This window comes from Lactuca saligna, chromosome 9 (assembly GCF_052625555.1).
Source record: "Lactuca saligna cultivar CGN05327 chromosome 9, ASM5262555v1, whole genome shotgun sequence".
Lineage (NCBI taxonomy): Eukaryota > Viridiplantae > Streptophyta > Magnoliopsida > Asterales > Asteraceae > Lactuca > Lactuca saligna.
Window position 1 is genome coordinate 44,658,252 of NC_136425.1, and position 25,678 is coordinate 44,683,929.

The 25,678-nt window shown below is 31.2% G+C and overlaps 1 protein-coding gene and 2 long non-coding RNA genes across 3 annotated transcripts; 2 read left to right on the plus strand and 1 right to left on the minus strand.

Moving 5' to 3' along the window:
* The first annotated feature begins 4,570 nt into the window (after positions 1–4,570).
* LOC145018569 (small ribosomal subunit protein eS25-like) lies at positions 4,571–5,776 on the plus strand. Its single transcript, XM_078976447.1, has 4 exons — positions 4,571–4,702; positions 4,806–4,880; positions 5,268–5,402; positions 5,491–5,776. The coding sequence occupies exons 1-4, from the start codon at positions 4,700–4,702 to the stop codon at positions 5,602–5,604; spliced, it is 327 nt and encodes a 108-aa protein (XP_078832573.1). The 5' UTR covers positions 4,571–4,699; the 3' UTR covers positions 5,605–5,776.
* Positions 5,777–17,923: 12,147 nt separating this feature from the next.
* Positions 17,924–18,758, plus strand: LOC145017907 (uncharacterized). The gene is made up of 2 exons (XR_013666700.1): positions 17,924–18,332; positions 18,628–18,758. It is a non-coding gene; the product is annotated as an uncharacterized LOC145017907 (long non-coding RNA).
* Positions 18,759–19,129: 371 nt separating this feature from the next.
* LOC145018568 (uncharacterized) lies at positions 19,130–19,747 on the minus strand. The gene is made up of 2 exons (XR_013667076.1): positions 19,691–19,747; positions 19,130–19,407 (listed from the first exon to the last, which is right to left on the minus strand). It is a non-coding gene; the product is annotated as an uncharacterized LOC145018568 (long non-coding RNA).
* Positions 19,748–25,678: the final 5,931 nt, after the last annotated feature.

Consider the following 25,678-nt stretch of genomic DNA (forward strand, 5'->3'; position numbering starts at 1 on the left):
TGATCAGGCTACGTTTGCGTATTCCAGTCCACTTAAATTCAAAAGAAACTATATTTAGTTTGAGAAAAGAATATCGTACATTAGCTGTTGTTGGTAGGTAATATAAAAGTGAAAAACCATTATCTGGAACCTAGTTTTCTTCGGAAAAAGGAAAAAATAAGATGCCCACAACTCTTTAGTCTCTGGACGTGGACCCTCCTAGGATTCTCTTTGACCCTACCCCTCTAAGATGTTGCCCTTTCATTTTATCTATTTAGCTTCATTTCATCTATAATTTTGTTTTTACTGATTGATTATATATCTCAATTATGTAGGGGGAATGTATATGCTATGCAATGGTTGCATTAGAGCACTCCAATGGCAATTTATCTTTTATTTTAATTTATTTTAAACAATCTTTCATTTTAGCGGTGTCATTACCTCTTTCTGAATGATATAACTATTTTTTTTAAACTTCCATATATATATTGGACTCTTAAGGAGCTCCACAATATCTTACCTAAAGAAAACAAAAGTATCAAACATGAATGATATGTACACATGTTGATTTTTCATTGATGAATTCTTACTTTTTTGTGATTATAAAACAATAAGTGAAATCCCCACTCCTTAAGCCTGACAGAGGAAAATCCCGTGTTAAATCTGTACATGTGTGTTTTTCTCTTATCCATTTGAAAGCCAAAATGTCAATCAGTCTAAATGTTAGTCTAATTATTAGATTAATAAATAATTAATAATTATTATTCAATTATTTATTTGAAGTTGGTAATTTTAAATTTAATATTTTATAAATATTATTTTTTATTTATGAGTAATATTTAGTGTGTGGCCTTACAGATTAATATACACAAAACAATACCACTGTTCTTTGTTAATTGCACATTAATTCCAATAAAATACCAACCACCTTGAAAAATCTTGAGTTCCTATCGCTACTTTCTTGTCTGAAAACTAACTATTCTTTGTTCATTGCACATTAATTCCAATAAAATAAAAACCAACATGAAAAATCTTTAGTGAGTTCCTATGGCTACTTTCTTGTCAGGAAACACCATTTAAAATACAGTGGGATAAAGACAAAGGTTTATGGTATGTGAGGACGAGGTTCGTAAAAGATATATTGATATAAATCAACATGAGGTGATAAGACTGAAAATGTTTTAAAAAATGTCGTCATGGAGATAAATAGTCACCTAAGGATTCATAAAAAACCGACTATATTGATAGGTATGAATCACATTAATATCTTTTAAACATCGAGTTAATATATATATATATATATATATATATATATATATATATATATATATATATATATATATATATATATATATATATATATATATATATAAAGAAAATAACCAAATATATACATAAAGTAATAATTTCTTAAATGATTTTGGGGTCCGTTATTTTTGAGGGCCCTGTGCTAATAATGATAAATGGACCCCTAAGATAAGAAAAATGATTAGTTATAAAATTCATTCAAAAATGCGTGAGGCAAATGGTTCAAACCCTTGACTATTAATGAGAGAGCCAACAATGTTTATACCTTAAAGCCAGCCGACAGATCAGTTAAAAACTAAAAAAGAGGCAACTGGTTCAAACCCTTGACTATTAATGAGAGAGCCAACAATGTTTACACCTTAAAGCCAGCCGACAGATCAGTTAAAAACTAAAAAAGGAGCGGATGGGAATCGAACCCACAACATGTTGCATGAAAAGGCAGCTCATAAGCCAGCTGAACTAGAAATTGTTTCTTAAAATTGTTGCGTAACATAATATATAATATATAATAACTATATAAATTGACGAAAAATCGGGCCCTATTTTTTCCGGGGCCCTGTGCGATTGCACACCTTGCACACCCTCAAAACCGGGCCTGACTTTGGGTCTTGTGGTATCAAAATTTGACACACAAATATTAATGTTCAATTTTTATTATAAACAAGAAATACTACATTTAGCATAGAGTAATCAATGTGTTAAATGGTTTTAAAAAATCTTATCTTATAAGCATCAACTCTTTGCCAAATTTAATTAATTAACCTCTAGCTTTAAGCCATGATTTCTACATTCCCTACATTGGCTTGCAACCTATGTTCCATGAAACAACAAATTCCCAATATTCATTAATCAAATTATATATATATATATATATATATATATATATATATATATATATATATATAGAGAGAGAGAGAGAGAGAGAATACCAAATATATACATAAAGTAATGATTTCTTATATACCAAATGATTTTGGGTCTTGTGGTATCAAAACTTGACACACAAATATTAAGGGTTCAATTCTTATATATATATATATATATATATATATATATATATATATATATATATATATATATATATATATATATATAGAGAGAGAGAGAGAGAGAGAGAGAGAGAGAATACCAAATATATACATAAAGTAATGATTTCTTATATACCAAATGATTTTGGGTCTTGTGGTATCAAAACTTGACACACAAATATTAAGGGTTCAATTCTTATTATAGACAAGAAATACCACATTTAGCATAGAGTAATCAATATGTTGAACGGTTTAAAAAAATCTTATCTTATCAAGCATCAACTCTTTGCCAAATTTAATTAATTAACCTCTAGCTTTAAGCCATGATTTCTATATTCCCTACATTGGCTTGCTACCTATGTTCCATGAAACGACAAATTCCCAATATTCATTAATCAAATTATATATATATATATATATATATATATATATATATATATATATATATATATATATATATATATATATATAAAGAAAATAACCAAATATATACATAAAGTAATAATTTCTTATATACCAAATGCCTTTGGGTCTTGTGGTACACACAAATATTAAGGGTTCAATTCTTATTATAGACAAGAAATACTACATTTAGCATAGAGTAATCAATATGTTAAATGGTTTAAAAAAATCTTATCTTATCAAGCATCAACTCTTTGCCAAATTTAATTAATTAACCTCTAGCTTTAAAAGCATCAACTCTTTACCAAATTTAATTAATTAACCTCTTGCTTTAAGCCATGATTTCTACATTTCCTACATGGGCTTGCAACCTATGTTCCATGAAACGATAAATTCCCAATATTCATTAATCAAATATATATATATATATATATATATATATATATATATATATATATATATATATATATATATATATATATATATAGAGGTTCACGTTTATTTTAGATCATGTTAATTTTTTCAGATCGTGAGACCAAATTTAAAAATAATTTTAAAATGAAAAATAAAAGGAAAAATTCAAAAATTCTTTTTTTAATTATTATTTTTGAAACTTTATTTAACCAAAAAAAAATAATAAAAAATTACTATTTTTTTTTTTTTGAAAAATACGTGAAATATTTTAATATAATATTACACTGTACATATTCTAATATGATTTTTAAAATGTGTAGAATATTCTACTAGATTTGCCAGATATGTAGAATATTCTAAATATTCTACTAAAATATGTAAAAAAAAATGTATTTTTGTTGGTATTTTTATTTTTTTTGAAAATATATATTCCGAAAATAATATTGGAATTTTTTTTTTTGAAAATTTTCAATTATTTTGCATTTTAAAAATGTTTTTGTTTTATCTAATAAATGAGTGGTTAGAATTGCATCTCACGGTCTTATAAAATTAAGTTATCTCACATGAACCTAACCTTATATATATAAAAGAGGTTTCACTATTAATTCCGAGTTTTTATTTTCAAATCCAAATTTATAAAAAACAAATTATATTATATATTGTCAAGCATATAATATAAAATATAAAACAAAAGTCTTTTCGGAAATAATTATGGTCACACAAGATTTTTATATTTACATAATTTTCCTTCAATTAATTTTTATTTAACAATTTTCACCCCTTATAATTTTAAAGTTAAATTATTAGTATTTTATACATTACGATTTGGTCTCTTACTATATTTTAAAGTTATATTTTGGCCCGTTACATAATTTTTTTAATAATCATTTTTCTTTAAAGATATATTTTCAAGTTTTATTTTTGTCCGTTGTTTGTATCGAAATTTTATTTTGATATTTTTCTGCTTAACTTTATATGATTTAATCGTTTCCGGTATATATATAGGTTTTTGACTTTTGTAAATCATATTCTGCGAACTACAACTGAGTTACCCCGTGCATCAAACCTAGGTTTCGGTCCCTTACACAATTTCGTTTTATAGATTGCGGCTTTAATATTTTCAAACGAGTTCTCCACTGTAAAGCATGGGGATACTCATATACTTGTTTATATTAATTTTTGATAAAGAGAAACTATTACAACTAGCCGATTGTGATAAATTACAATTTAATAATCTGAATTAAATGTTTTTTGATTTAGATTAAACATATGTATATTAAGTATTATCATCAACAAATATTCATATACCATACAATCGTTCAGAGAAAAATATAGAGTTTTAAGAAAATGCGAATTAAACTAAAAGTAAACCATATATATTTTTTGTGGATATTGTATCCATATATGAACCCGACCCGACTTGAATACCGCAGGCTCAGTAACGACCTTCAAAAACCCTAATTTTATAAGTATACACAGGCTCTCATTTCGTGCGGCGGCAACAGCAGCAGCTAGTCGTATCTTCTGCGCTTTGGAACCCTAGAGTAACAAAATCATCATCAGATTCCATGGTAAGTTAACACAACTTTTTGATCAATCACTCCGTTTCTCGTATTAGTTTCTGTCCTTGTTGTTCACTTCCATGGAGTTTAAGTTTCTTTCTGTGTGTATCAGGCGCCTAAGAAAGAGAAAGCCCCTCCACCGTCATCTAAGCCCGCCAAGTCCGGCGGCGGAAAGCAGAAAAAGAAGGTCATATTTCGATTTACTTAAAACTTCCATCGTTTGAAATTTTACTGTTGTGTTGAATTTATCATTTATTCTCTTAGTTTTTGTGGTAATTTACTCACGATTTGGTATACCTTGAGTTATAATGTCTTGTTCACGATTTGAGTTTCCGAATAATAGCAATGTAATTCTTCATAGTTTGATTCTAGATCTCCAATTCTAATCAATTTGGCATATGCAAATGCTAATTTTCTTCGTTCTCCATTTGGTTTTACGATACAATCAACATTAGATCTTATGTAGTTCAAAATAGAAGCATTTGATTACTTAGGATATATATTGTATTCCTTTTCGAGTGTTGATTAAGAGAAGGGTAACTAGGTCAAAGATTGTTAACACTTTCTCTTACAGAAGTGGAGCAAAGGAAAGCAAAAGGAGAAGGTGAACAACATGGTTCTATTCGACAAGGCCACATATGACAAACTTCTTACCGAAGCTCCAAAGTTCAAACTCATCACTCCTTCAATTTTATCAGACAGATTAAGGGTAATGTTTCCACATCTTCACTAACCATTTCTGCTATTACATTTACAAGTTCTTCACTTTAATGTTTTCATTTTGTTTCCCCTTTCAGATTAATGGATCATTGGCACGTAAGGCAATCAAGGATTTGATGGCAAGAGGCGCTATCAGGATGGTATCTGCTCATGCTAGCCAGCAGATCTACACCAGGGCCACCAATACTTGAGAGATGTCTGCAACTCTTAAGACTTAAGGCATGATTTTCATATTTCTGCTTCTTATTTTTGTCATCTGTAACATTTAGGAGCTCTGGTTTTTACTCTTTTCAATACTTTTGTTTTTATTTTTGTCATCTGTTACTATGCTATATTCAGATTAAATTTTGCGTTTTCTCCCTATCCAAATGCCCAATGTTTATTGTTTCTGTTTCAGTTATTGTTGTTTGTTGATAGTTTTTTCTTGGGTTTATTGGTTATACGTGATAAAAAGATAAAGAAATAAGGCCAATAGGCCCATATTAATATGTCTTTTGTTATCATATGATGTTATGAATTATTTTATAACCATAAGTGGCGTTTTCATCCTTCCATAATATTCTGGGCGACATATTTCACCGAGGTAATAAAAATGATATTCTTTCAATATTACGATAAATTATTTCGTAGAGAATTGTTGAGGAGTGTGTGTATATATATATATATATATATATATATATATATATATAGGTTCAGGTTCTGGTTCATTTGAGACCATTCTAATTTTGTGCGACCGTGAGATCAAATCTAAAAATAATTTTAAAATGCAAAATAAATGGAAAAATCCAAAAATTCTTTTTTTAAATATTATTTTTGGAACTTGAATTAACTAAAAAAAATATAAAAAAATAAAAAAATATAAATTTTTTTTTTTTTTTTTTGAAAAATACGTGAAATATTCTAAATAGAATATTACACTGATATATTCTAAAAATAATTTAAAATGCAAAATAAATGGAAAAATCTAAATTTTTTTTAAATATTATTTTTGGAACTTGAATTAACTAAAAAAAAAATACGTTAAATATTCTAAATAGAATATTACTGTACATATTTTAAAAATAATTTTAAAATGCAAAATAAATGGAAAAATAAAAAAAAAATTTTAATATTATTTTCGGAACATGAATTAACTAAAAAAATAATAAAAAAAAAAATAAAAAAATGCGTTTCACGGTCTCATAAAATATAGGTGGTTTCAAATGAACCTAACCCTATATATATATATATATATATATATATATATATATATATATATATATATATATATATATATATATATATATATATATTACAACTTCTGTTTGTATTTATTAGATCGTTTTGAACATAAGCTTACATTATTATAATGAATTTTGTTGTACAATCAACACTTTCTCACACATTCTTTCGACATTTGCCATTAATATTTGCTTCGTACATAAATATAAAAATGTGAAATCATTAGTAATATTTAAGAGAGGAAACATACTTAATGGCTACTATAATAATCGGTTATAATATACAAGATCTTTTTCATAAGCGAAGCATAAGGTGTTTTTTGTATTTAAAGCCTAAACATATCTAGTCTAACATCTTCTAGATCTATATTTTACCTACACTTTTAAAGAATTATTATGCTTTAAAAATATTAATAGAAACCTCAAACAACCGATGATATCCAATTTGTAATGTCTATTGTGCTTCAAATTTGCAATTTCTTACTTGTTAAGAGTTTTACAGAAAAAAAAACATGTTAATAATCTTGATTGTGTATACTAAGTCTATATAAATTGATTCTCTCAATATATGATCGATGACATACACCAAGTATAAGTAGTTTTACAGAGCATATATTATGTTCAAGCACACCGCTTGAAACACGTACAACGACGACGAACACCATCACATTTGCCACTAATGAATCCTTTCTTTTCACAGGAGCTATTACATTGCCCATCATTCGCACAACTAAATGCATGACTTGTCGTTTCACACATCTTTGCTTGTGTCAAAGTCACCAAAGTCTCATCTGCAACAAAACAATAAAAACAAAACTTAAAGAATCCACGTGTATATGAAATTTTTTCATATTTGAACATGTAACAAAAAGAATATAAAACATTACATAAACAAAAAGGATAAAGTGGAAATAAAAGTAAAATACCAGTAGCAAATAGAGCAAGGAGTAACATGAACACAAATAAACTTTTTCCCATTTTGATATAGTATCACAAGAAATAATACATATGTAAAGAACCACACCTCTTTATATATAAGAGACCGGTTGCTTTCCGCATGATACGTAAACATCAATATATGCTCTTTGGATCATTGGATGAAACGACACAAAATAAGGCGTTTGAATTAGTTACTTAAGGCTTTTAAATTACCAAACAAAAGTTAGGTTGAAACCTAACTATTGCATTCGACAAAATAAATAGTTAATTATAGTTACCGATTTAAATATGATGATATGTATGAAAAAAATGTCAACCTAATATAGGGAAGAATTAGGTTAAAGTTTGAAGTACCTACTTCATTCAAAATGGGTTGGAGGCCGAGAGCGAGATAGAGAGGCGGAAGAGAAGCGAGATGCTGAGACTCAGACCCAATAGATGTGACTATGTAATCATATACATTTATATATATCCAAAATATCCGGTGGTAAGTTGATAATCTATTTACTTTGTATTTATTGCATAAATAAGATGTTATATCTACAACATCTGGTTTGTATTTTTAGATCCTTTTGAATATAAGCTAGATCATTATAATGAAAAATTTTTTGTACAATCAATGTTTTCTCACACTTTCCTTTGCAAACGACAGAGACATCGGCTTGAGTGGACTTTCTTCAAGATCGTAGGCAAGAAAAAGTCCTATTGCCATTAATCTTCGCTTTGTACATTTATATAAAAAATTGAAATCATTCTTATATTTAAGAAACACAACATATCTAATCTAAGGGCTAATATTGTAATTTGTTAGAATACACATGAGCTTTTCCTTAACAATGCTTGAAGTGGTTTTCGTATTCAAAGTTTTTTTTTTTTTTTTTTTTTTTTTTTTTTGTCTAAATTAAAAGCTTTAAGCTTATATTTCCGAACAAAACTTTTTCTTTTATTCGTATTTCTTCTTAAAACCTAAAATCTAAAGCCTCCTCAAAACTTTTAAAAGCTTGTTGAACACGTCTACTTGCCATTTAGTGAATTAAACAAAACCATAGTTAGATGTCATATTGTCGACATCGGATGATATGAAATGTACTTTTCCTTAAGATATTTAAAAAAAATATATATATATTGCATTGAACTTGACTTGTGGAGGTTAAACAAATTATTTTATTTTTTTGAAATATGTTGCATTGAAATTTGTGGATTTCAATAATTGACTAATAAAATTGTATGAAAAATACAACTAATGGAGTTCTTATGGATATCCTAACACATTAATTGGATCCCAACCATTATAACTACAAAAATACTATATATATATATATATATATATATATATATATATATATATATATATATATATATATATATATATATATATATATATATATATATATATATATATATATATATATATATATATATATATATATATATATATATATACTAGCCGTAGACCCGCGCAAAGCGGCGGCGAAAAATAGTTTCTCATTCAGCAATAAGTTTTATACGGAAACATGTTAGATTTCAAGTAACACAAAACATATGCATATTTATATCGATCGGTTTTACGGCAACAAATAAATGTAACCCTCGCAATACAAAAGAAACTAAATATTTTGGTGTGTAGTGTATGTTTATAGTCCTTCATTTTAGAAATCAGGATACATCCATATGAAGTGACTTGCTTATATATTTATTAGTATTGATAAAGTTAATAAAAAAGAGAATCAAAGTTAATCTTAACAACCCGATTTGCTTGATACAGATAAATCTAAACGAATATATCATATTATCCACTTTAATATCTAAAGTTTTAAACCGAAAAATAATAAAATTAACACAATCATATTTCATGGAACATGAATAACAAATGGAATACTAATTTTCTATTAGTCATAAATCATACATAGATATTTTTTCTTAATATTAAACAAAGTATTTGATTTTACAACTGATTGGTCAATTTCGATTAAAGGGTATAAACAATAAATAAAGCTTAAAAAAATTACAAATAAAATGGTCTATATAATGGATTATTTGTTTTATTTTAATTGGATAAGAGATCGGGTCAAATTTTTGGAAGAGATAAGATTTCAAAGATAATCAGATTAAAATTTAATATTATTTTATTCATAATTAGTTGTACTTTACGCTTAGAGAGTTGAACGTCTTAAAAAAATAATATTATTTTATTCGATCTATTTATAAAAATAGTAGGATTTCTTTTATAAGTTAGTAAAGATATATATATATATATATATATATATATATATATATATATATATATATATATATATATATATATATATATATATATATATATATATATATATATATATATATATTCTTGTGATTTTGACCAAAAACCAAGACCTGAACATATATAGTCTAACATCTACTAGATCTGCATTTTACCTTCACTTTTACATTTTACTTCCAAAAAATGAATAGAAACCTCAAACTATCGATGTTTGTTATGCCAAAACTATTGTGCTTCAATGTTGTGATTTCTTACTTGTTTTTTATAACTCCTTTTTAAGAATTTCACAAAAAAAAATGTTATTAATCTTGATTGTGTATAGTAAGTCTACACAAAATGCATTATCTCAATATATGCTGATAAGAGTGAATATCAAGTTCGTGTCTAAGTCTAACCATGGATAGTTGCATGGTATACTAAAAACTCCAAACTTTATTGATATTCACGAAACTAAGTCACGTAGGTAAGTGGTGTACATAGTATCATAGTAACCGGTGTACATAGTATTATAAGTAGTTTTATAGAGCATATGTTTAAGCACAATGCTTCAAACACCTATAACGACGATGCATACCATTACATTTTCAGCTAATAAATCCTTTCTTTTTGCAGGAGCTATCACACTCCGTTTGTTTCACATATCTTTTCTTGTGTCGAAGTCACCAAAATCATCTACAACAAAACAATCCATCATATCAAGCAAGAAAAATATAATTTTACATGATTACATCTCAACTAGCAGGCATAGTTTCTACAATACATCGACTTTGAAAATCCAAAATCATCATTAGTCATCTACGATACATAATTAATAAAAAACAAAACATGAAGAATCAACGTGTATAAGAAAAAAATATTCATATTTGAACACGATACAAAAAAATATAAAAGCACTAACATTACATCAACAAAAAATTGTGAAGTATAAATAAAGTAAAATGCATGTAAGAGAGCAATGAACAACATGAACACAAATAAGTTTTTTCTCATTTTGATATCATATCACAAGAAACAACAAATATGTAAAAAAAACCACAACTTAACCTCTTATATAGGAAACTGGTTGCTTTCCTTATGCTGCGTAAACATCAATGTACACATGTTTTTTAGGTCCTTGGATGACACGATAAAAATAAGGCATTTGAAATTGTTACTTGGGGATTTTAAAATTACTAACCAAAAGTTAGGAACCTCACTATTGCATTTGACAAAATAACCAATTAACTACTATTACCGAATCAAATATAATAATATTTATCACAAAAATGCCAAAGTAATATTGGGATTTCAAAATTATGAAACAAGAATTAGATTAAAGTTTGAAGTGCGTACTTGATTTAGGTCATGTTTGGGTTATAGTTTTTTTTTTTTTTTTTTCTTCACAAAAGTGATTTTTAAGAAAAGTGGTTATTAGTTAATGATTTTTAGGAAAAATTGATTTTAAAAAATATTTGGATAAGACAAACTGATTTTTAAGAGTAAAATGGCTAAAAGGCAAGGATTTTTTAGTTTTTTAAAAGCTTTACTTTTCTTTATCTAAAAAACTGTTTTAAAAAACATTTTTTAAATACACAAACACTTTTTTAGCTTGTTAGCTTTTTGAAAAACTAAAAAGCTAATAAGTTGTTTTAAAAAGTTATCCCAAACACCTACTTATAATGGGTTGGAGGTCGAGAGCACAATAGAGAGATGGACTGCACCACCAGAGTGAGAAGTTGAGACTCAAACCGAATAAATAACGTGAATTGCACTTAAGTTTCCTTGGAGAACGGAGAGTAAAGTGAATTGCTATTTGTCGTTGCGTTGAAGTTGACTAGCTGAGAGAGCCAACAAATGCGCTATATTTATTTCCAATTTCATTTACTTCTTAACCTAATGTGCCCCGGCAACTCGAATGAATCTCTTAGAACCTATAAGGGCGCCTTTTATTAAAAAATCGTTTTTTTCATATCGTTTTAGGATTTTTTTTTTTTTTTTTTTTTTTTTTTTTAAGTAAAGAGCAAATTTGATCTCTGTAGTATACCAAAAATTATAGTTTTAGTCTAATTGATTTTTTTATCACATGGCCGATCCAAAGTTGGACAATATATATTGTACAAAGACAATGACTAAATGTGAACAAAAAAGAACCTCCCTTACCACCTCGTCCACCACCACCACCTCTACCTCAACCATCGCTACGACCTCCGCAACCGCCACCGCCACCACCACTACCCCTACCTCCACCACCACCACCACCACCTCTACCTTCACCTTCATCACCACCAACACTGCTACCTCCACCACTACCTCCACTGTTACTGTCTTCGTCACCATCACGTCCATCACTACAACACAAAAGTTTAAAAATGAAGAAGATGAAAGTGACATTTTAGAAATTTCAAACTTTGAGGGGGTAAATGCTAAGGGTGAAAAGTATAATTTTACAAAGTCGAGGAATAAAAAGTGTCGGTGTATATAAAAAATCAAATTATATATATATATATATATATATATATATATATATATATATATATATATATATATATATATATATATATATATATATATATACTACGGGGATAAACATAAAAGTTTAGAAAATAAAATAGGTGAAAAAGATATTATAAAAGGTTTAAAAGTAAAAGGTTAAAATTGATATTTTATAAAGTATAAGGATGAAAATGTAATTTTGAAAAGTAAAAGGTAAAAACTAAAGTAAATATATTAAAGGGAGAAAAATTGAAAAGTGAAAAAGTTAAAGGGGTTGAAAACCAAAGTTAGGGCCACCGACTTTGGATTTTAGTATAGATATAATTATATGTATAAACAAAAATAAATAAATAATAAATTGTTATTCGGTTTTTTTAGATTATTCGTTTTTTATTTTTTAAACTAAAACCAATCCGAAATCCAAATTAATAATTCGGTTTTGTTGAAAACCAATCAAAAAATCTGAATATCCGAACCAAATAGTCTAATACAAATTATCCAATTGGATGGTTCGGTTTTATCCAAATAATAAACAACATTACATGTATTGCTGAACATAGTTTAGATGGCTCTAAAAACCATCAACCTGGTGAATGTTTTTCTATAAAATCATGAATTTTGGTTCGATTTATAGTTGTTCAATCTTGCTTCGATTAGAGTAGTTTTTATTTTATTTTATTTTATTTTAAATTTATCATATAATCGTCACAAAATAATCGGATATATGATAAGCATTTTAAACCATTTATACATATGAATGTAAATTTGCTTGCTTTATGTTCTTGGTAGGTTTCATAGATATTTATACAATAGGTACTGAGAATATCAAGTACTTTCTGTAACAGTCGGATGAGTAGCTATTACTTTGCTCAGACACATAATGCTTTGTTCATTTTATTAAACAAAACTCCAATTTGACCGTTTTTTAATGGATGACTCCTCCAAACCCTTCTTTTATATGTCGTACTTGTGTAAGCATCAAAATCGACTATGTTCATCGATGCCTTTTCAACTTAGCTCAAGATGAGGTATAATAAATCGGATAATGAACCCAAGGAGACATCAGTTTATTTATATTTGGTTTTGTTTTTGTAACATAAGGTTTGCAGTTTGCTCTTCATCTTTTGCAAGGTAAAATCAATCAAATTCTATATTTATAATGCTTAGATTGCTCAATTTCATGTTTTTTAGGTTTCTCAGGCATGCATTGTTTCGTAAAGGTTGAGTTAAAGAGAATTAAAAATAATTTGAGGTGAGGTCCCCTATTTTTATCAATATGTTGAAGTTTATTGAAGGCTTGGTTGATGTGGACACTGATGCTACATTTGTTTATCAATCTAACTCTTTAGATTCATGCTTCTCTTATATGGATTATTAAGGTGGACAAAGTCTATGTTACACTCTAGAAACCACATAGCCACCAATCTGTTTTAAGTGATGGTAAGTAGATAACTTTATTTTTTCCATAATTTCCAACCAAATGCTCATGTATTCTGACGGGAAAATATCAGAAAAGGTAATCATTGGACGGAGCTTTAACATTTAGTATTGAAAAGCTTTTTAAAACAAAAAAACCAGCTCACATACTTATATATTTAATTTGATTTGTCATTGTTGCAGGATGTTGCAAATGAGAAAGAAGAGATTAAGAACTTTTATAAGTGAGGATCCTGTATGTGAAAGGAAATTTACACAATATTTTTGTAGCAGACTACTTTATTTTTTAAAGTAACGAAAGTTACATTTTTCGTCCTTGAGTTTAGCTGATTTTCTCGGTTTTCGTCCCTATGGTCTGTCAGCCTAGATGTTACATTTTTTGCATGTTGGTCCCTAAAGCGTAGTTCCATTTTAATGACTAGTTTATCCCTCATTTTCTTCTTCAATTCAAACTCTAGAAAAGGTGTAAACTATTTTCATCTTATTTTTTTAACTATTTTCTTCTTCAATTCAAACTCTAAAAAGGAGTAAACTACTTTCATCTTATTTTTTTAAATAGGTATAAAGGACATATTTTTGCAAATGAATTGATTAGTAGGGGACTACAAACAATAGTAATCACGAATCATTTCCATCGTTTTTTCAATTCAAATTTTATTTATTATATCACTTCCGTCATTTATTCAATTCAAATGTTATTTATTATATCCTCAAAATAAGTGATTCTGTCGTTTTTTTTATTATATGCTCAAAATAATCATTTATTCCATCTTTTTTTTTTTTTCAATTCAAATGTTATTTATTATATGCTCAAAACAGTAAATGTAACATTGTGATTGTTACACCAACTCTTTTTCATTTACTCATAGTTAATATAAGAAATTGCAATGCACTTCCAAATGTTGTTTCTTATACATCCTATTAATAAAAAAAATCAAACAATATGCAAAACAGCACCAATGGTGCGTTGGTTTCATCTAGTTATTTAATACATCTTAAAACAAAAATTAATTGTTTAATGTACGATTTGATCGCGTCTTTATGCCCCAATTGCTCACGTGTTATATAAACTAGTTGTGTGCTCATTGCATACTTGTGTTCAGTCTACCGATTGTGACACTCGAATATTCATCGTAGACACCGACACCGTCATAAAACTGAATAATGAGCCAAAACACACATGTGACGATGAAGAAATTGGAACGTAGCGAACGAACCCAAATGATACATGTTCTGAACTGGATTTCGAATCATCATATTTGAGTATCTTACCTACTTTACTGATGGGCATTTCACAGCAGCTGTGAAAGTATTATGTTCCTCGGGGGTTGTTCCATACGGGGATGCTACCACAAAGGCATTGGAGGATAATCATCAACACAAGCCACCACCATCAATGCCAAGTACCATATGTTCAATACCTCCCCTTGTGGTTAATATTGACAATGTCCTTGGGGGAATTACATCATTCCATAAAGGAACCTCGTGTGGGAGAGATGGGTTGAGAGCTCAAAACATTTTAGATGCTCTTTGTGGAGAAGGTTCAACAATTGCCAAAGACCTCCTATGTGCTATCACATGTGTAATTAATTTATGGGTAGGGGATATGCCCTTCGAGTTTGGCGGAATTTGTTGCCTCTGCTCCTCTTACCTCGCTTCTAAAACTTGACAAGGGAATACGACCTATTGTAGTAGGAACTATATGGAGACATTTGGTTTCGAAGCTGGCTATGAAAAGTGTTGGTAAAGAAATGACAAAGTATCTCGATAATTTTTAGTTCGGGGTCGGGGTGTTGGACAGGGTGTTGAGTGAACGCCACAATGGCAGGTCTTTTTTCCTTGCTTACTGTGGACTTCTCTAATGCCTTTAACCTTGTTGACAGCTCCGCATTACTTCATGAGGTCAGATTGAGGTGCCCTTCTATATCCTTATGGGTAGAATTCCTATATGGTCAAGTAACAAGGTTATATCTAGGGGACACACATATTTGGTCTTCTACTGGAGTTCAACAAGGAGACCCCTTGGGACCACTTCTCTTTGCCCTTGTGTTGCACCTGCTCTTGCATAATATTAGAGACAATTACAAGCTTCTTCTCCATGCATGGTACCTGGATGATGGCACACTTATTGGAGATTCTGAAGAGGTGGCCAAAGCCTTAGACATCATTATGGCTATTGGCCCACAATTGGGTCTTCAGTTGAATATCAAGAAAACCGAGCTCTTTTGACCCTCGTGTGATGGAAGGAAGCTGCGTGAGGGGCTATTCCCGGTTGGCATCAGGAGGTCTCCATTGGGGGTGAAACTTCTTAGGGAAGCTGTTAGCAGAGATGCTAGTTTCATCAGCAACTTAGCCATAAAGATAGTTGGAGGCGCTGTGAATTTGATGCGCCTTCTTCCACAATGTCTGACCCGTAGAGTGAGCTTCTTCTACTTCGGTCTTGGATGGGTATTGCTAAACTTTTCTTTGGGCTGAGGACGTGCCAACCTGTTCACATGGAGGAGGCAGCATTGTTTTTCGATAATGGATTACGCGGAGCGATTGAGGACATTGTGGTTTGTGGCGGCCCTTTCTTTGGCGACTTGCTTCCCTACCCATTCGATTTGGTGGCTTGGGTTTATACTCGACAGTAGAGGCTACCTCATATGCTTTTGTTGCCTCAAGGGCCCAATATTAGGTATTGCAAGACCACATCTTACGGGATAGCGACATTTATGGTATGAATTCTGATTATGCTTGTGCCTTAGATTCTCTTCGTAACAAGCTTCCGGACATTGGCCTTAGCAGTTTTACTACTAAGGACACTGCCTCCCCAAATCCCAGAATACACCGGCGAGTGCCCTTTTTAATAAAATTATCCAAGATATGGAAATGAATTTCAGTATGATGGCTCGACAGAAAGCATTTTTCCAGTGTTTACGTGCACCACATGCTCAAGATTTTCTTTTAGCTATCCCTATAGATGGGCTTGACCAACATATGTCTCCGGAGAAGTATCATATCATCCTCAGATATCGACTCATGATTCCAATATTCACAACCAATAGGATAAGTTCGGTGTACCGTAAGGCATGTTTGGACTCTTTCGGTGAGAATGCAGTTCATTGCAAAGAACTCCCGGGGTTCAAATACAGACACTATATGATTAAGGATGTTTTGGTCGACATATGTAAGCGTATCGGGGTTTCCTTCCACCAAGAAAGAGGTTCCTGTGAATTTCCTGACTGACCCGATAGAAGGAAGGTCAACCCTTAGACCGGCTGACGTTTTGATTTTTGGATGAGTTGGAGGAAAACACACATGTGTGGACTTTACAGGGGTATCCCCTCTCGTAGGTTTGAGGGCCGGGGGTTTCATGGCGGGACAGACTGCATTAAAAGCTGCTACTTGCAAGGTCACCAAACATGAAAAATCATATATGGAAAATCAACACGCGGTCATACCATTTCCATTTGATACGTTTGGTTTCCTTGCGTCAGATGGGATACGTTTGGTTTCCTTGCGTCAGATGCGGTAGAGCTTCTTAGTAGAGTACAACGGATCATGTATAGCCATGTTATATCCCCATATCTATAGATGTGGTCTTCAAAAGAATTGATTTTACCATACAAAAGGCTTAGCGACGCAACTTGTTGTCCGTTTGACTTCTCATTCGTTGTATGATGATAACTAAAAGGGCTTAACAACGCAACTTGTTGCTCGTTTGCCTTCTCATTCGTATTACCCGTTTGCCTTCTCATTCGTTGTATGATGATTACTAAAATGGCTTAGCGACGATGCAATTTGTTGCCCGTTTGCCTTCTCATTTGTATAATGATAACTAAAACAGTTAATTAAAACTAAGATATTGTCGTATCAAGTTCGTAATATCAGTATCCATTTTATAATAATAACTTCTGTTATTTGTTTCTTAAAATCTATTTTTTAACAAGTTCGCATTTATCTTCACTTTGTCGAGATATAAATTCATTATATATCGATACATGTTGATTTAGGTTGCATATCAAGTTTCTTTCTGCCGACTTTGGTAAAGGCCAGTGCCGGCCCAATACATGGGCAAGTGGGGCAAAAGCCCAGGGCAGCAAAATTTAAGGGGCATAATATTACCTCTGCAGCCCAACTTATTATGGATATTATAATCATGGCCCAATGTAAATTTAGGTAACATGTTTGTGTATTGGATTTGTGGTTCTAGCACCACAGAGAAAGCGGGAAGTAAATTCTATCGATGCAGGAGGGCGCGAGAATTGAAAAACTTGGGAAGAACGAAACGTCAAGATTCGTGAATCAAGACTCACGAATCAAGATGTAGAAGACGAGGAGTCGACTCGACTCTATCATGTTGATATCCTTCTCAAAACACACGATTTCTAAATATATCCTCTTTCAATTGATTACTCTCTCTCAATTTTGAATACACCATCTTTCGATCGATTTATGTATTCCCTCTTTTAATCGGTTTTTGTATACCATCTCAACATTTTTTCCCGATTTCACTCTATATGTACCCGATAGAAGAAACCCGGTTTTTGGATATCGAGATGGCGAAATCTGGTGGGTGAAGACTGGGAGACTTGGACGCTTTTAGGATGTAAGATTTTCGCTTTGATTAACTTATCTGAGATCTTAATTTCTAATTTGTTAGAGTAGTGCATATTTTATTGTTAATTACATTTTTTTTTATTTTTTATTTTTATTCTTTATTAATCTTACTCTGAGTGTGTACTGCATGAGGTATACAACCTGATAATCTGATGTATATATATATATATATATATATATATATATATATATATATATATATATATATATATATTATGTTTTTTTGATTTTCTAGAGTTTTTTAGAAATGTCTTTAAGCTTCCTTTTATATGTGTTTGATTCAGGAGGTTCACTTCTTTACTCGATTTACTTTTTTGGATGCTTTGGGCATTACAAATGACGTTTACGTTTGTTCAGGGGGTATAAATATTTTTGCATTGGTGTTAATTAAAAAAAGGTTATGATTTTTGATTCACTTTTGAGATTCCGATTATTTACATCTTGAAAGTCAACACCTAAACATGAAGTTCGGTTTGTTGGGCAAGTTATAATTGCTTTTACGGAAAAATAATCAAAGTTGAAGCTATTGAAATTGTATCTTAAACTACATAGACTAAAGAAAAATTGGATGGGTTAACAATCTCATATATTGTTTTTACAGAGTATTGATTACTGTAAAATAAGATGTAAATGCTTCAAAACATAATAACATAGTTTTAAGTGATTTTTGTACGTTTTGGTTTGTATTAATATTTATTTTGTTCGACTACAAAAAATAAATAGTGCATTTATGTTCTTATAAATATTATATATAACATGTGTTTATCGTATGATAAAAACTGGGCATTAAAAACCAAACCAATGGACCGGCAAACTTTATTGATATTTATTTAGGCGAGTGTCGAGTGACAGTGTACATAGCGTAAGTAGTTTTAGAGAAAAACATATGTTCACTGTTCAGCACTGCTTGTAACATGTACAACGACGACGTATTCCATCACATTTGCCTTCAGCAAAACCTTGCTTTTCGCACGAGTTATTACAATCCGTGTCAATCGCACAACTCAATGCATGGCTCGTCGTTTGACACATCTTTGCTTCTGTCACACTCATCATAGTCTCATCTGCAACAGAAAAGTTCATCAGTCACGCATTAATTCTCCTTGAACCACATTAATTAATTTCATCGTTTTCGTTCAACCTAATGCTAATTTTATTCTCAAAAGTGAAAACTCAAAACCATCATTAATAATCTCAAATAACCCAAGTACATAATTAATAAAAATTAAATAAAAGTGAAAGAACGAATATGTACAAATATGCAACAATCCAATTACAACAGAATATAAAAACACAATGACATTTAATGAAACAAGGTAAAACTGGAGACAATTGTAAACTACATACCAGTAGCAAAGAGAGCAACTAGCAAAATGAACACAAACAAGCTCTTCCCCATTTTCAAATTTGATTACAAGTGTAAACATATCACAAAACCTTTATATAGCATACTGGCCGCTTCCTGTCGTGGTACACGTGTACTTAAATGCCTCATATTCTGACACGTAATCATCCACCTATACTTTTTTGCCACTCACCAAAATTAATATGGGCAATCCTTCTACGTTTTAAAATTGGGTATTTCTTTTTACACACAATCTAATATATATATATATATATATATATATATATATATATATATATATATATATATATATATATATATATATATATATATATATATATATATATATATATATATATATATATATATAATGTTTAAAATATAATATATTATAAAAGATAAATTAGATATTTATGTTATTTTTAAAAATATTTCGATTTAATATATTATAATATACTTTATAATATATTGTAATTATACATATACATATTTTTTTGAATCAATACATATACATTTTGACGTAATATTTTTTATCAACCGGCATAGATAGAAAAAAACTATGGATTTATACTTCTTTTATAGATAGTAACATATTTTTTTTATATAATTAATGATATTAGGTTTAAGGAAATGAAATAAAAAGTCTAAAAAAAACGAGTGCGGCTTACATCTAACAAAAAATAAAATTAGTCAAAACAATTATGCTATAAAAAAGATGGGTTTGCGGAAATAGAAAAAAAAAACAAAATGTATTAAGTTTGTGGGCTTACGACAAGGATATAAAAATATGATGAGGATTTATTTGGAATTTTATTTTTTTAAATATATTTTTATATTATTATATTATAAAAAACATTTTTTTATGTCAATAAAAATTGGTGGCTGACTTGTTTTTAATCTCACTTTCCTCCAAACTTCCGGATAATCAATTTATTTATATATTTATTTATTGTTAGCATTTTCTAATGATTAAAAATTATATTATTTTTAATATAAACTCAATAGAATTATTTATGCTTACTAAAAGTGTATAAAACGTTCGTATGCAATTAACGATTTGTGTCTATCAAAATTAAAGACACAAATAAAGAATATAAATTTTATCAAGCAAAATGTTATCCGAAAAAGTATGTATTATAAATGGTTTTTAAAAAAATTATGCCACATTTTCGTAAGGTTTGTTTTTTCTTTTAAAAAATCACAACTAGTTTTTTAATAGATTTATTTGGAATTTTAAAATTTTATAATATTATTTATTATATTATAAAAACAATATTAATGTTGTTTCTTTATTTTAATAAAAAACAAATTTAAAGTTATTAATATTAAAAGTTTACTAATAAAGATATAATTATTATATAATAAAAGTTTTATCGAGAAAGTAATGATACAAACAAATTAATCAAAATAATAATTATATATATGATAATAATAACCTAAAAGATAGATTTAAAGGTGGAGGATGATTGTAAAGGTGGAGGATAATTGTGTAGATTGATGTGTATAAAGTAGGATACTTTTAAATTAAATGTTTATTACTAATTTAAAAGTCTTATCATCATATTGGTATATTATTGATGTATATCATGTTGAATTTTAATATTAGTTTTTAATTAATGAATATTTTGATACTATTCATTAAATATTAAATATTAAATAATAAAATTAAAACACGTCTAAACTTAAATATATAACAGTTGGTAACTAATTGGGTTTTTATAGAAAACTAATAGTTTATTTGTTTGTTAATTTGAGGTCCATCACAAGTCTCAGTCAGTTCTTTGCGATCAATACAACAAGAAGAAAGAGTCGTCGAAGAATTGTTCCTCATGTCACGAGGAACGAATTAAGATTACATTAATGCAACTAAACTAAAAACAATATTGTAGATGATTTCCTGTAGAAATAGAAGTGTCAATATGCATGGAAAGTGTCCCTTAGTTGCTAATTAAGTTGAAACTGACTGTGTTCAAGGTTTAGACCGAGTTAGAAGCAAAACAGGACACCAAACGGAATGAGTCCAAGGGAGGGGATCATCAGAAGCAAAATGAAGAATAAACAGGTCGGGAGGGAAAACAATGGTCAGAAAGGAAACAAACATGTTGACTCGAGACTGTGGTCGGGTTCTATCTTCGAACTCAGCTAGAAGACATATGAACCGACCCCAAAGTGACAAGAGTGGCAGATCTAGGAAAATAAATTTGGATATGTAATAACCGATCCAAAACATATCTTTAGTGACGTTACAATAGCTTATAATAAAATTAAATTTTTATATAGTAAAGTCACAAATTATACTAACCGTTCAAAAGATTCAAAATTTTATTCCAAATTAAAAGTGCAAAGAATGAACGACAATATATATACGTACCGTTCAATTTTTTGTTTATAATATGATTTTAAACATTATGTTGGTGATTTAATCACCAAATATATTTTAGTGTAATGGATTTAACAAGTGTTTCAAGAATAGTGTTTTAATTATAATACAAGTTAGGAGGTGTGAGAGTGCACACTTGTATTTACTGAACATTGTTAGTACCGAACCCTGATCTACTGTGTCAAGTCGGGGAAACATAGAACTTCGTTGTCATTCTTTAAAGATGCAAATTCAAGGATTAATTCGTATTTTTTCAAAGTTGAAAACTGTTCTCGTTTTATCCGTTGTGTGGATAAGTCCGGGAAACATAGAACTTCGTTGAAACACAACAAACAAATAGGAAACTTTCTTCTTCATTCTCTCTCAAAATTGATTCTGTTTTTTGTGCCTGAAATCAGAATCGTTTCTTCAGGAATTATCCTAGTTTGGATTTCGTGATACCCAAGGCAATTAGGGTCGAAATATCAAACAAGGAAAGTGTATCACACGATTCCTGTTTGTGATCCAGATTTCCTATAACCTAATTTCGAAGTTCCCCAACACATTATATATACGTGACTTAGTTATTAATAAATATAAAGAAATCTCTATGAAAGTCTTACAATTTTTGATCCATTAAGTTTTATTCCCAATTTATTTTCTTTTAGGAAAAAAAATCAAAAAAACCAGTAACAGGTTGTATTATGATCTTTTTCTTCCGTTAAAATTTAGGACTATTTAGTAAAGTGTTCCAAAAATTTTCAGACTTTTCTAAAAAACATATTATGATCTTGAATGGTCCTCAGTATGTGTCTGCATTGCTTCTGAGCCCACAGCATGAGTCTGGTATGCCCTCTCGAGCTTTCAGCTCATGACTGGAATGTTTCCCATAACCTATCGACACCGTTGTCGCCACTTCAGATGTCTAACACTCCATCCTAGAGGTACTCACCTCCTCCATTGCCCAAGAAGGCCTAAATAATGTCCTTCACAACACCAACAAGTGTCACAGTGCTTAAACATCACCATACACTATCCATTTATAGAACAAGTTGCTACCCCATAACACATATATACTCAGAACCTGATCATATAACTAACAAAACCTATACAAAGTCTTCAACATACTCCATCAACATGTTCAATATTTAGGGACAGACCTACTGATTGCTATAGCATAATAGCATACTTAATACTCGCGCATAGATCTACAAACATATACAGAGTCTCTAGCATGACTGGATCACCTCAACAGGCCTTCAGTCTATCTGGACCACTCTCAGAACCTTCAACATGTCTGGACCGCCTCTCTGGGCCTTCAGCCTGTCTGGACTGTTTTCCGAGTCTTCGGCCTGACTGGTACGCTCTACTGACCTTCAGTCTATCCAGACCGCTCTAAACTATTAAACATCTCCCTGGACCACCCCTCCTGGTGATCGTTACCATGCAGACTGTTCTCGCCCACTTGGGGTTCCGAACTCCTGATCCATTTCGTGGACTCTAACCCCGACCTAACCCTAAGCCACATGTCGATCGTCCACCTTCTCGGAAAACTGTGGTTTGATCCCTGACCCGCGTATCTACCACATACGCTAAATAACACGCACACCCATGCTAAATGTATTGCCAAGCCCTGACATCTAACAAAATCCTCAATCTATCAATACAAAAACCTTCAGAGTTGAGAACACCCTCGACCGAACACTCGAACTGAACTCAATTCATGACTAGAACCCCAACCTGGTTCCCCAAATTCTGCTATCAAGCACCAAGAAGACGTGTTTCTTATGTTGGGGGGTTTTACCGAACCCCCAACCAACACAACCCTCAAACCAAGCAGCCACCATGGCCTCTATTCTCCCTGTTGGGTTGTGAAACTTATCCCCGTTTCAAAACCTCTCCCACTTCTTCATCCCAGGGTAACTTTCCCCCTCTTAGATTCGACTAAGCCTTCACAATACATGATAATTGGAGTATTCCCAATCCTTCTCACTTCCTAACAATCGATCCGATGACAACCAACTCTTTCCAACTAGTGCTCCATTACTAGCCAATCCCAATTGATCACACACTTCTAAGAACTAGATGAACACTTCCTGAATCCCAGTGAAACCAACAGTCACTAATGCTTGAATGGCCCCTCACTCAAGTCCTGCAGACCAAAAGATAGATGCTCCAACTAATACCTCGGCGATGAGTTACTTCCCTTGGTGCTTTCGTCCGTTAATCACTAACGAATGCTAAAACCACTGAATCCTGACAATGTTGAATAACCCTTGTGTGGGACCTTATTCACAATCCTCCCACATAATACCCCTTTTCCAAAGGTGTTCCAAACAAGTATACCGCTCTCGGGCTCTAGAAATCATTCTATCCAGGGTTTGCACCCTGACTCACTCAGTCGCTCAAACTTCCACAACTGAACTACAGTAGCTGAAGCAACCTCTGCTCTAAACCGAGCTACAAACTACTCCTAAGACATAGTCTACAATCCCAAAAGTGCAATAGGGCGCATAATCAATCCTTACCGCCTGATACACGAGATCCAAGGCAACCCAGACCTCACAAAATACTTATGCCACATCGACCCACTTGCGCTCACCGGCATTGAAATAATGTCGCCAATCCCTGCAACCAACTGACCACAAGCTGGAATACAACCTGATCTTGGGGTCACAAGCCTAGTCACTCCTTTAAGCTCGAAAAACTGAAAAGGCACAATCCTTTCCCTATAAAACGACAGTCCAATCCATCAACTAACCATTCCACCTCCAGCTGCAAAACCCCAGCTAAGCATAATCATCATTCCTTTCTGGAGTCCCCGCGACTCACATCCCGGCCTCGAGCAAAACCCCAAGCATTAAATATAGAAACTCATGTGCTAGCCTCTCCCGATCAACTCGCGGAATGCAACGAGTACATAATATCTCCCTGATCTCAAGTAACTGCAGTCCTCTGCTCATCAGAATATGTTCCAACAACAAGTCTTGGTACTGGAAAGCTCGACCAACTCCTTCCCCTACCGTCGTTACAACTGATGTAGCTGTTGTGGCAGCCATCTCAGCAAGGGCTGCATAGCGCTCGTAGCAATACTCAACCATGGAGGTCTTAATAGACCCGACCATCTTCGACAACTGACCCCGGACAATCCTTATCACCTCCTCTCGGATGATCTCACTGACACGATCCTCTGACAATTCTGGCCTATCCAGGCTGCCAACTTTCGATCCTAACCCAGATTCGGTCTCAAGACGTCTCGAATAATCCATAAAATTACAAGGAACCAACTTCCAACTAAACCCCAGGGGTTGTGGCTTCCTTGCTACGCGTATGGGTCTTGTGCTTTCAGTAGTACGGGCCCATACTACCGTCCACATCTACCCATATTTGTCTTAAGTATCACCACAACACCCTAACAATATACATAAACATAGCGAGTGCTCAATCCTCACTCCTAGAGGAATGCTAAATATCATAACTAACCTACCGGCCTCACACTACTTACTCATCCATGAAACTTCCACTAACCCTGCAACACTAGTGTATGCTAGCCATACATAACGCTGGACCCTACAGACTTTTGAATATCTGATCCTACCCTAAGCCCCCAATTAAACAAGAACAGAACATT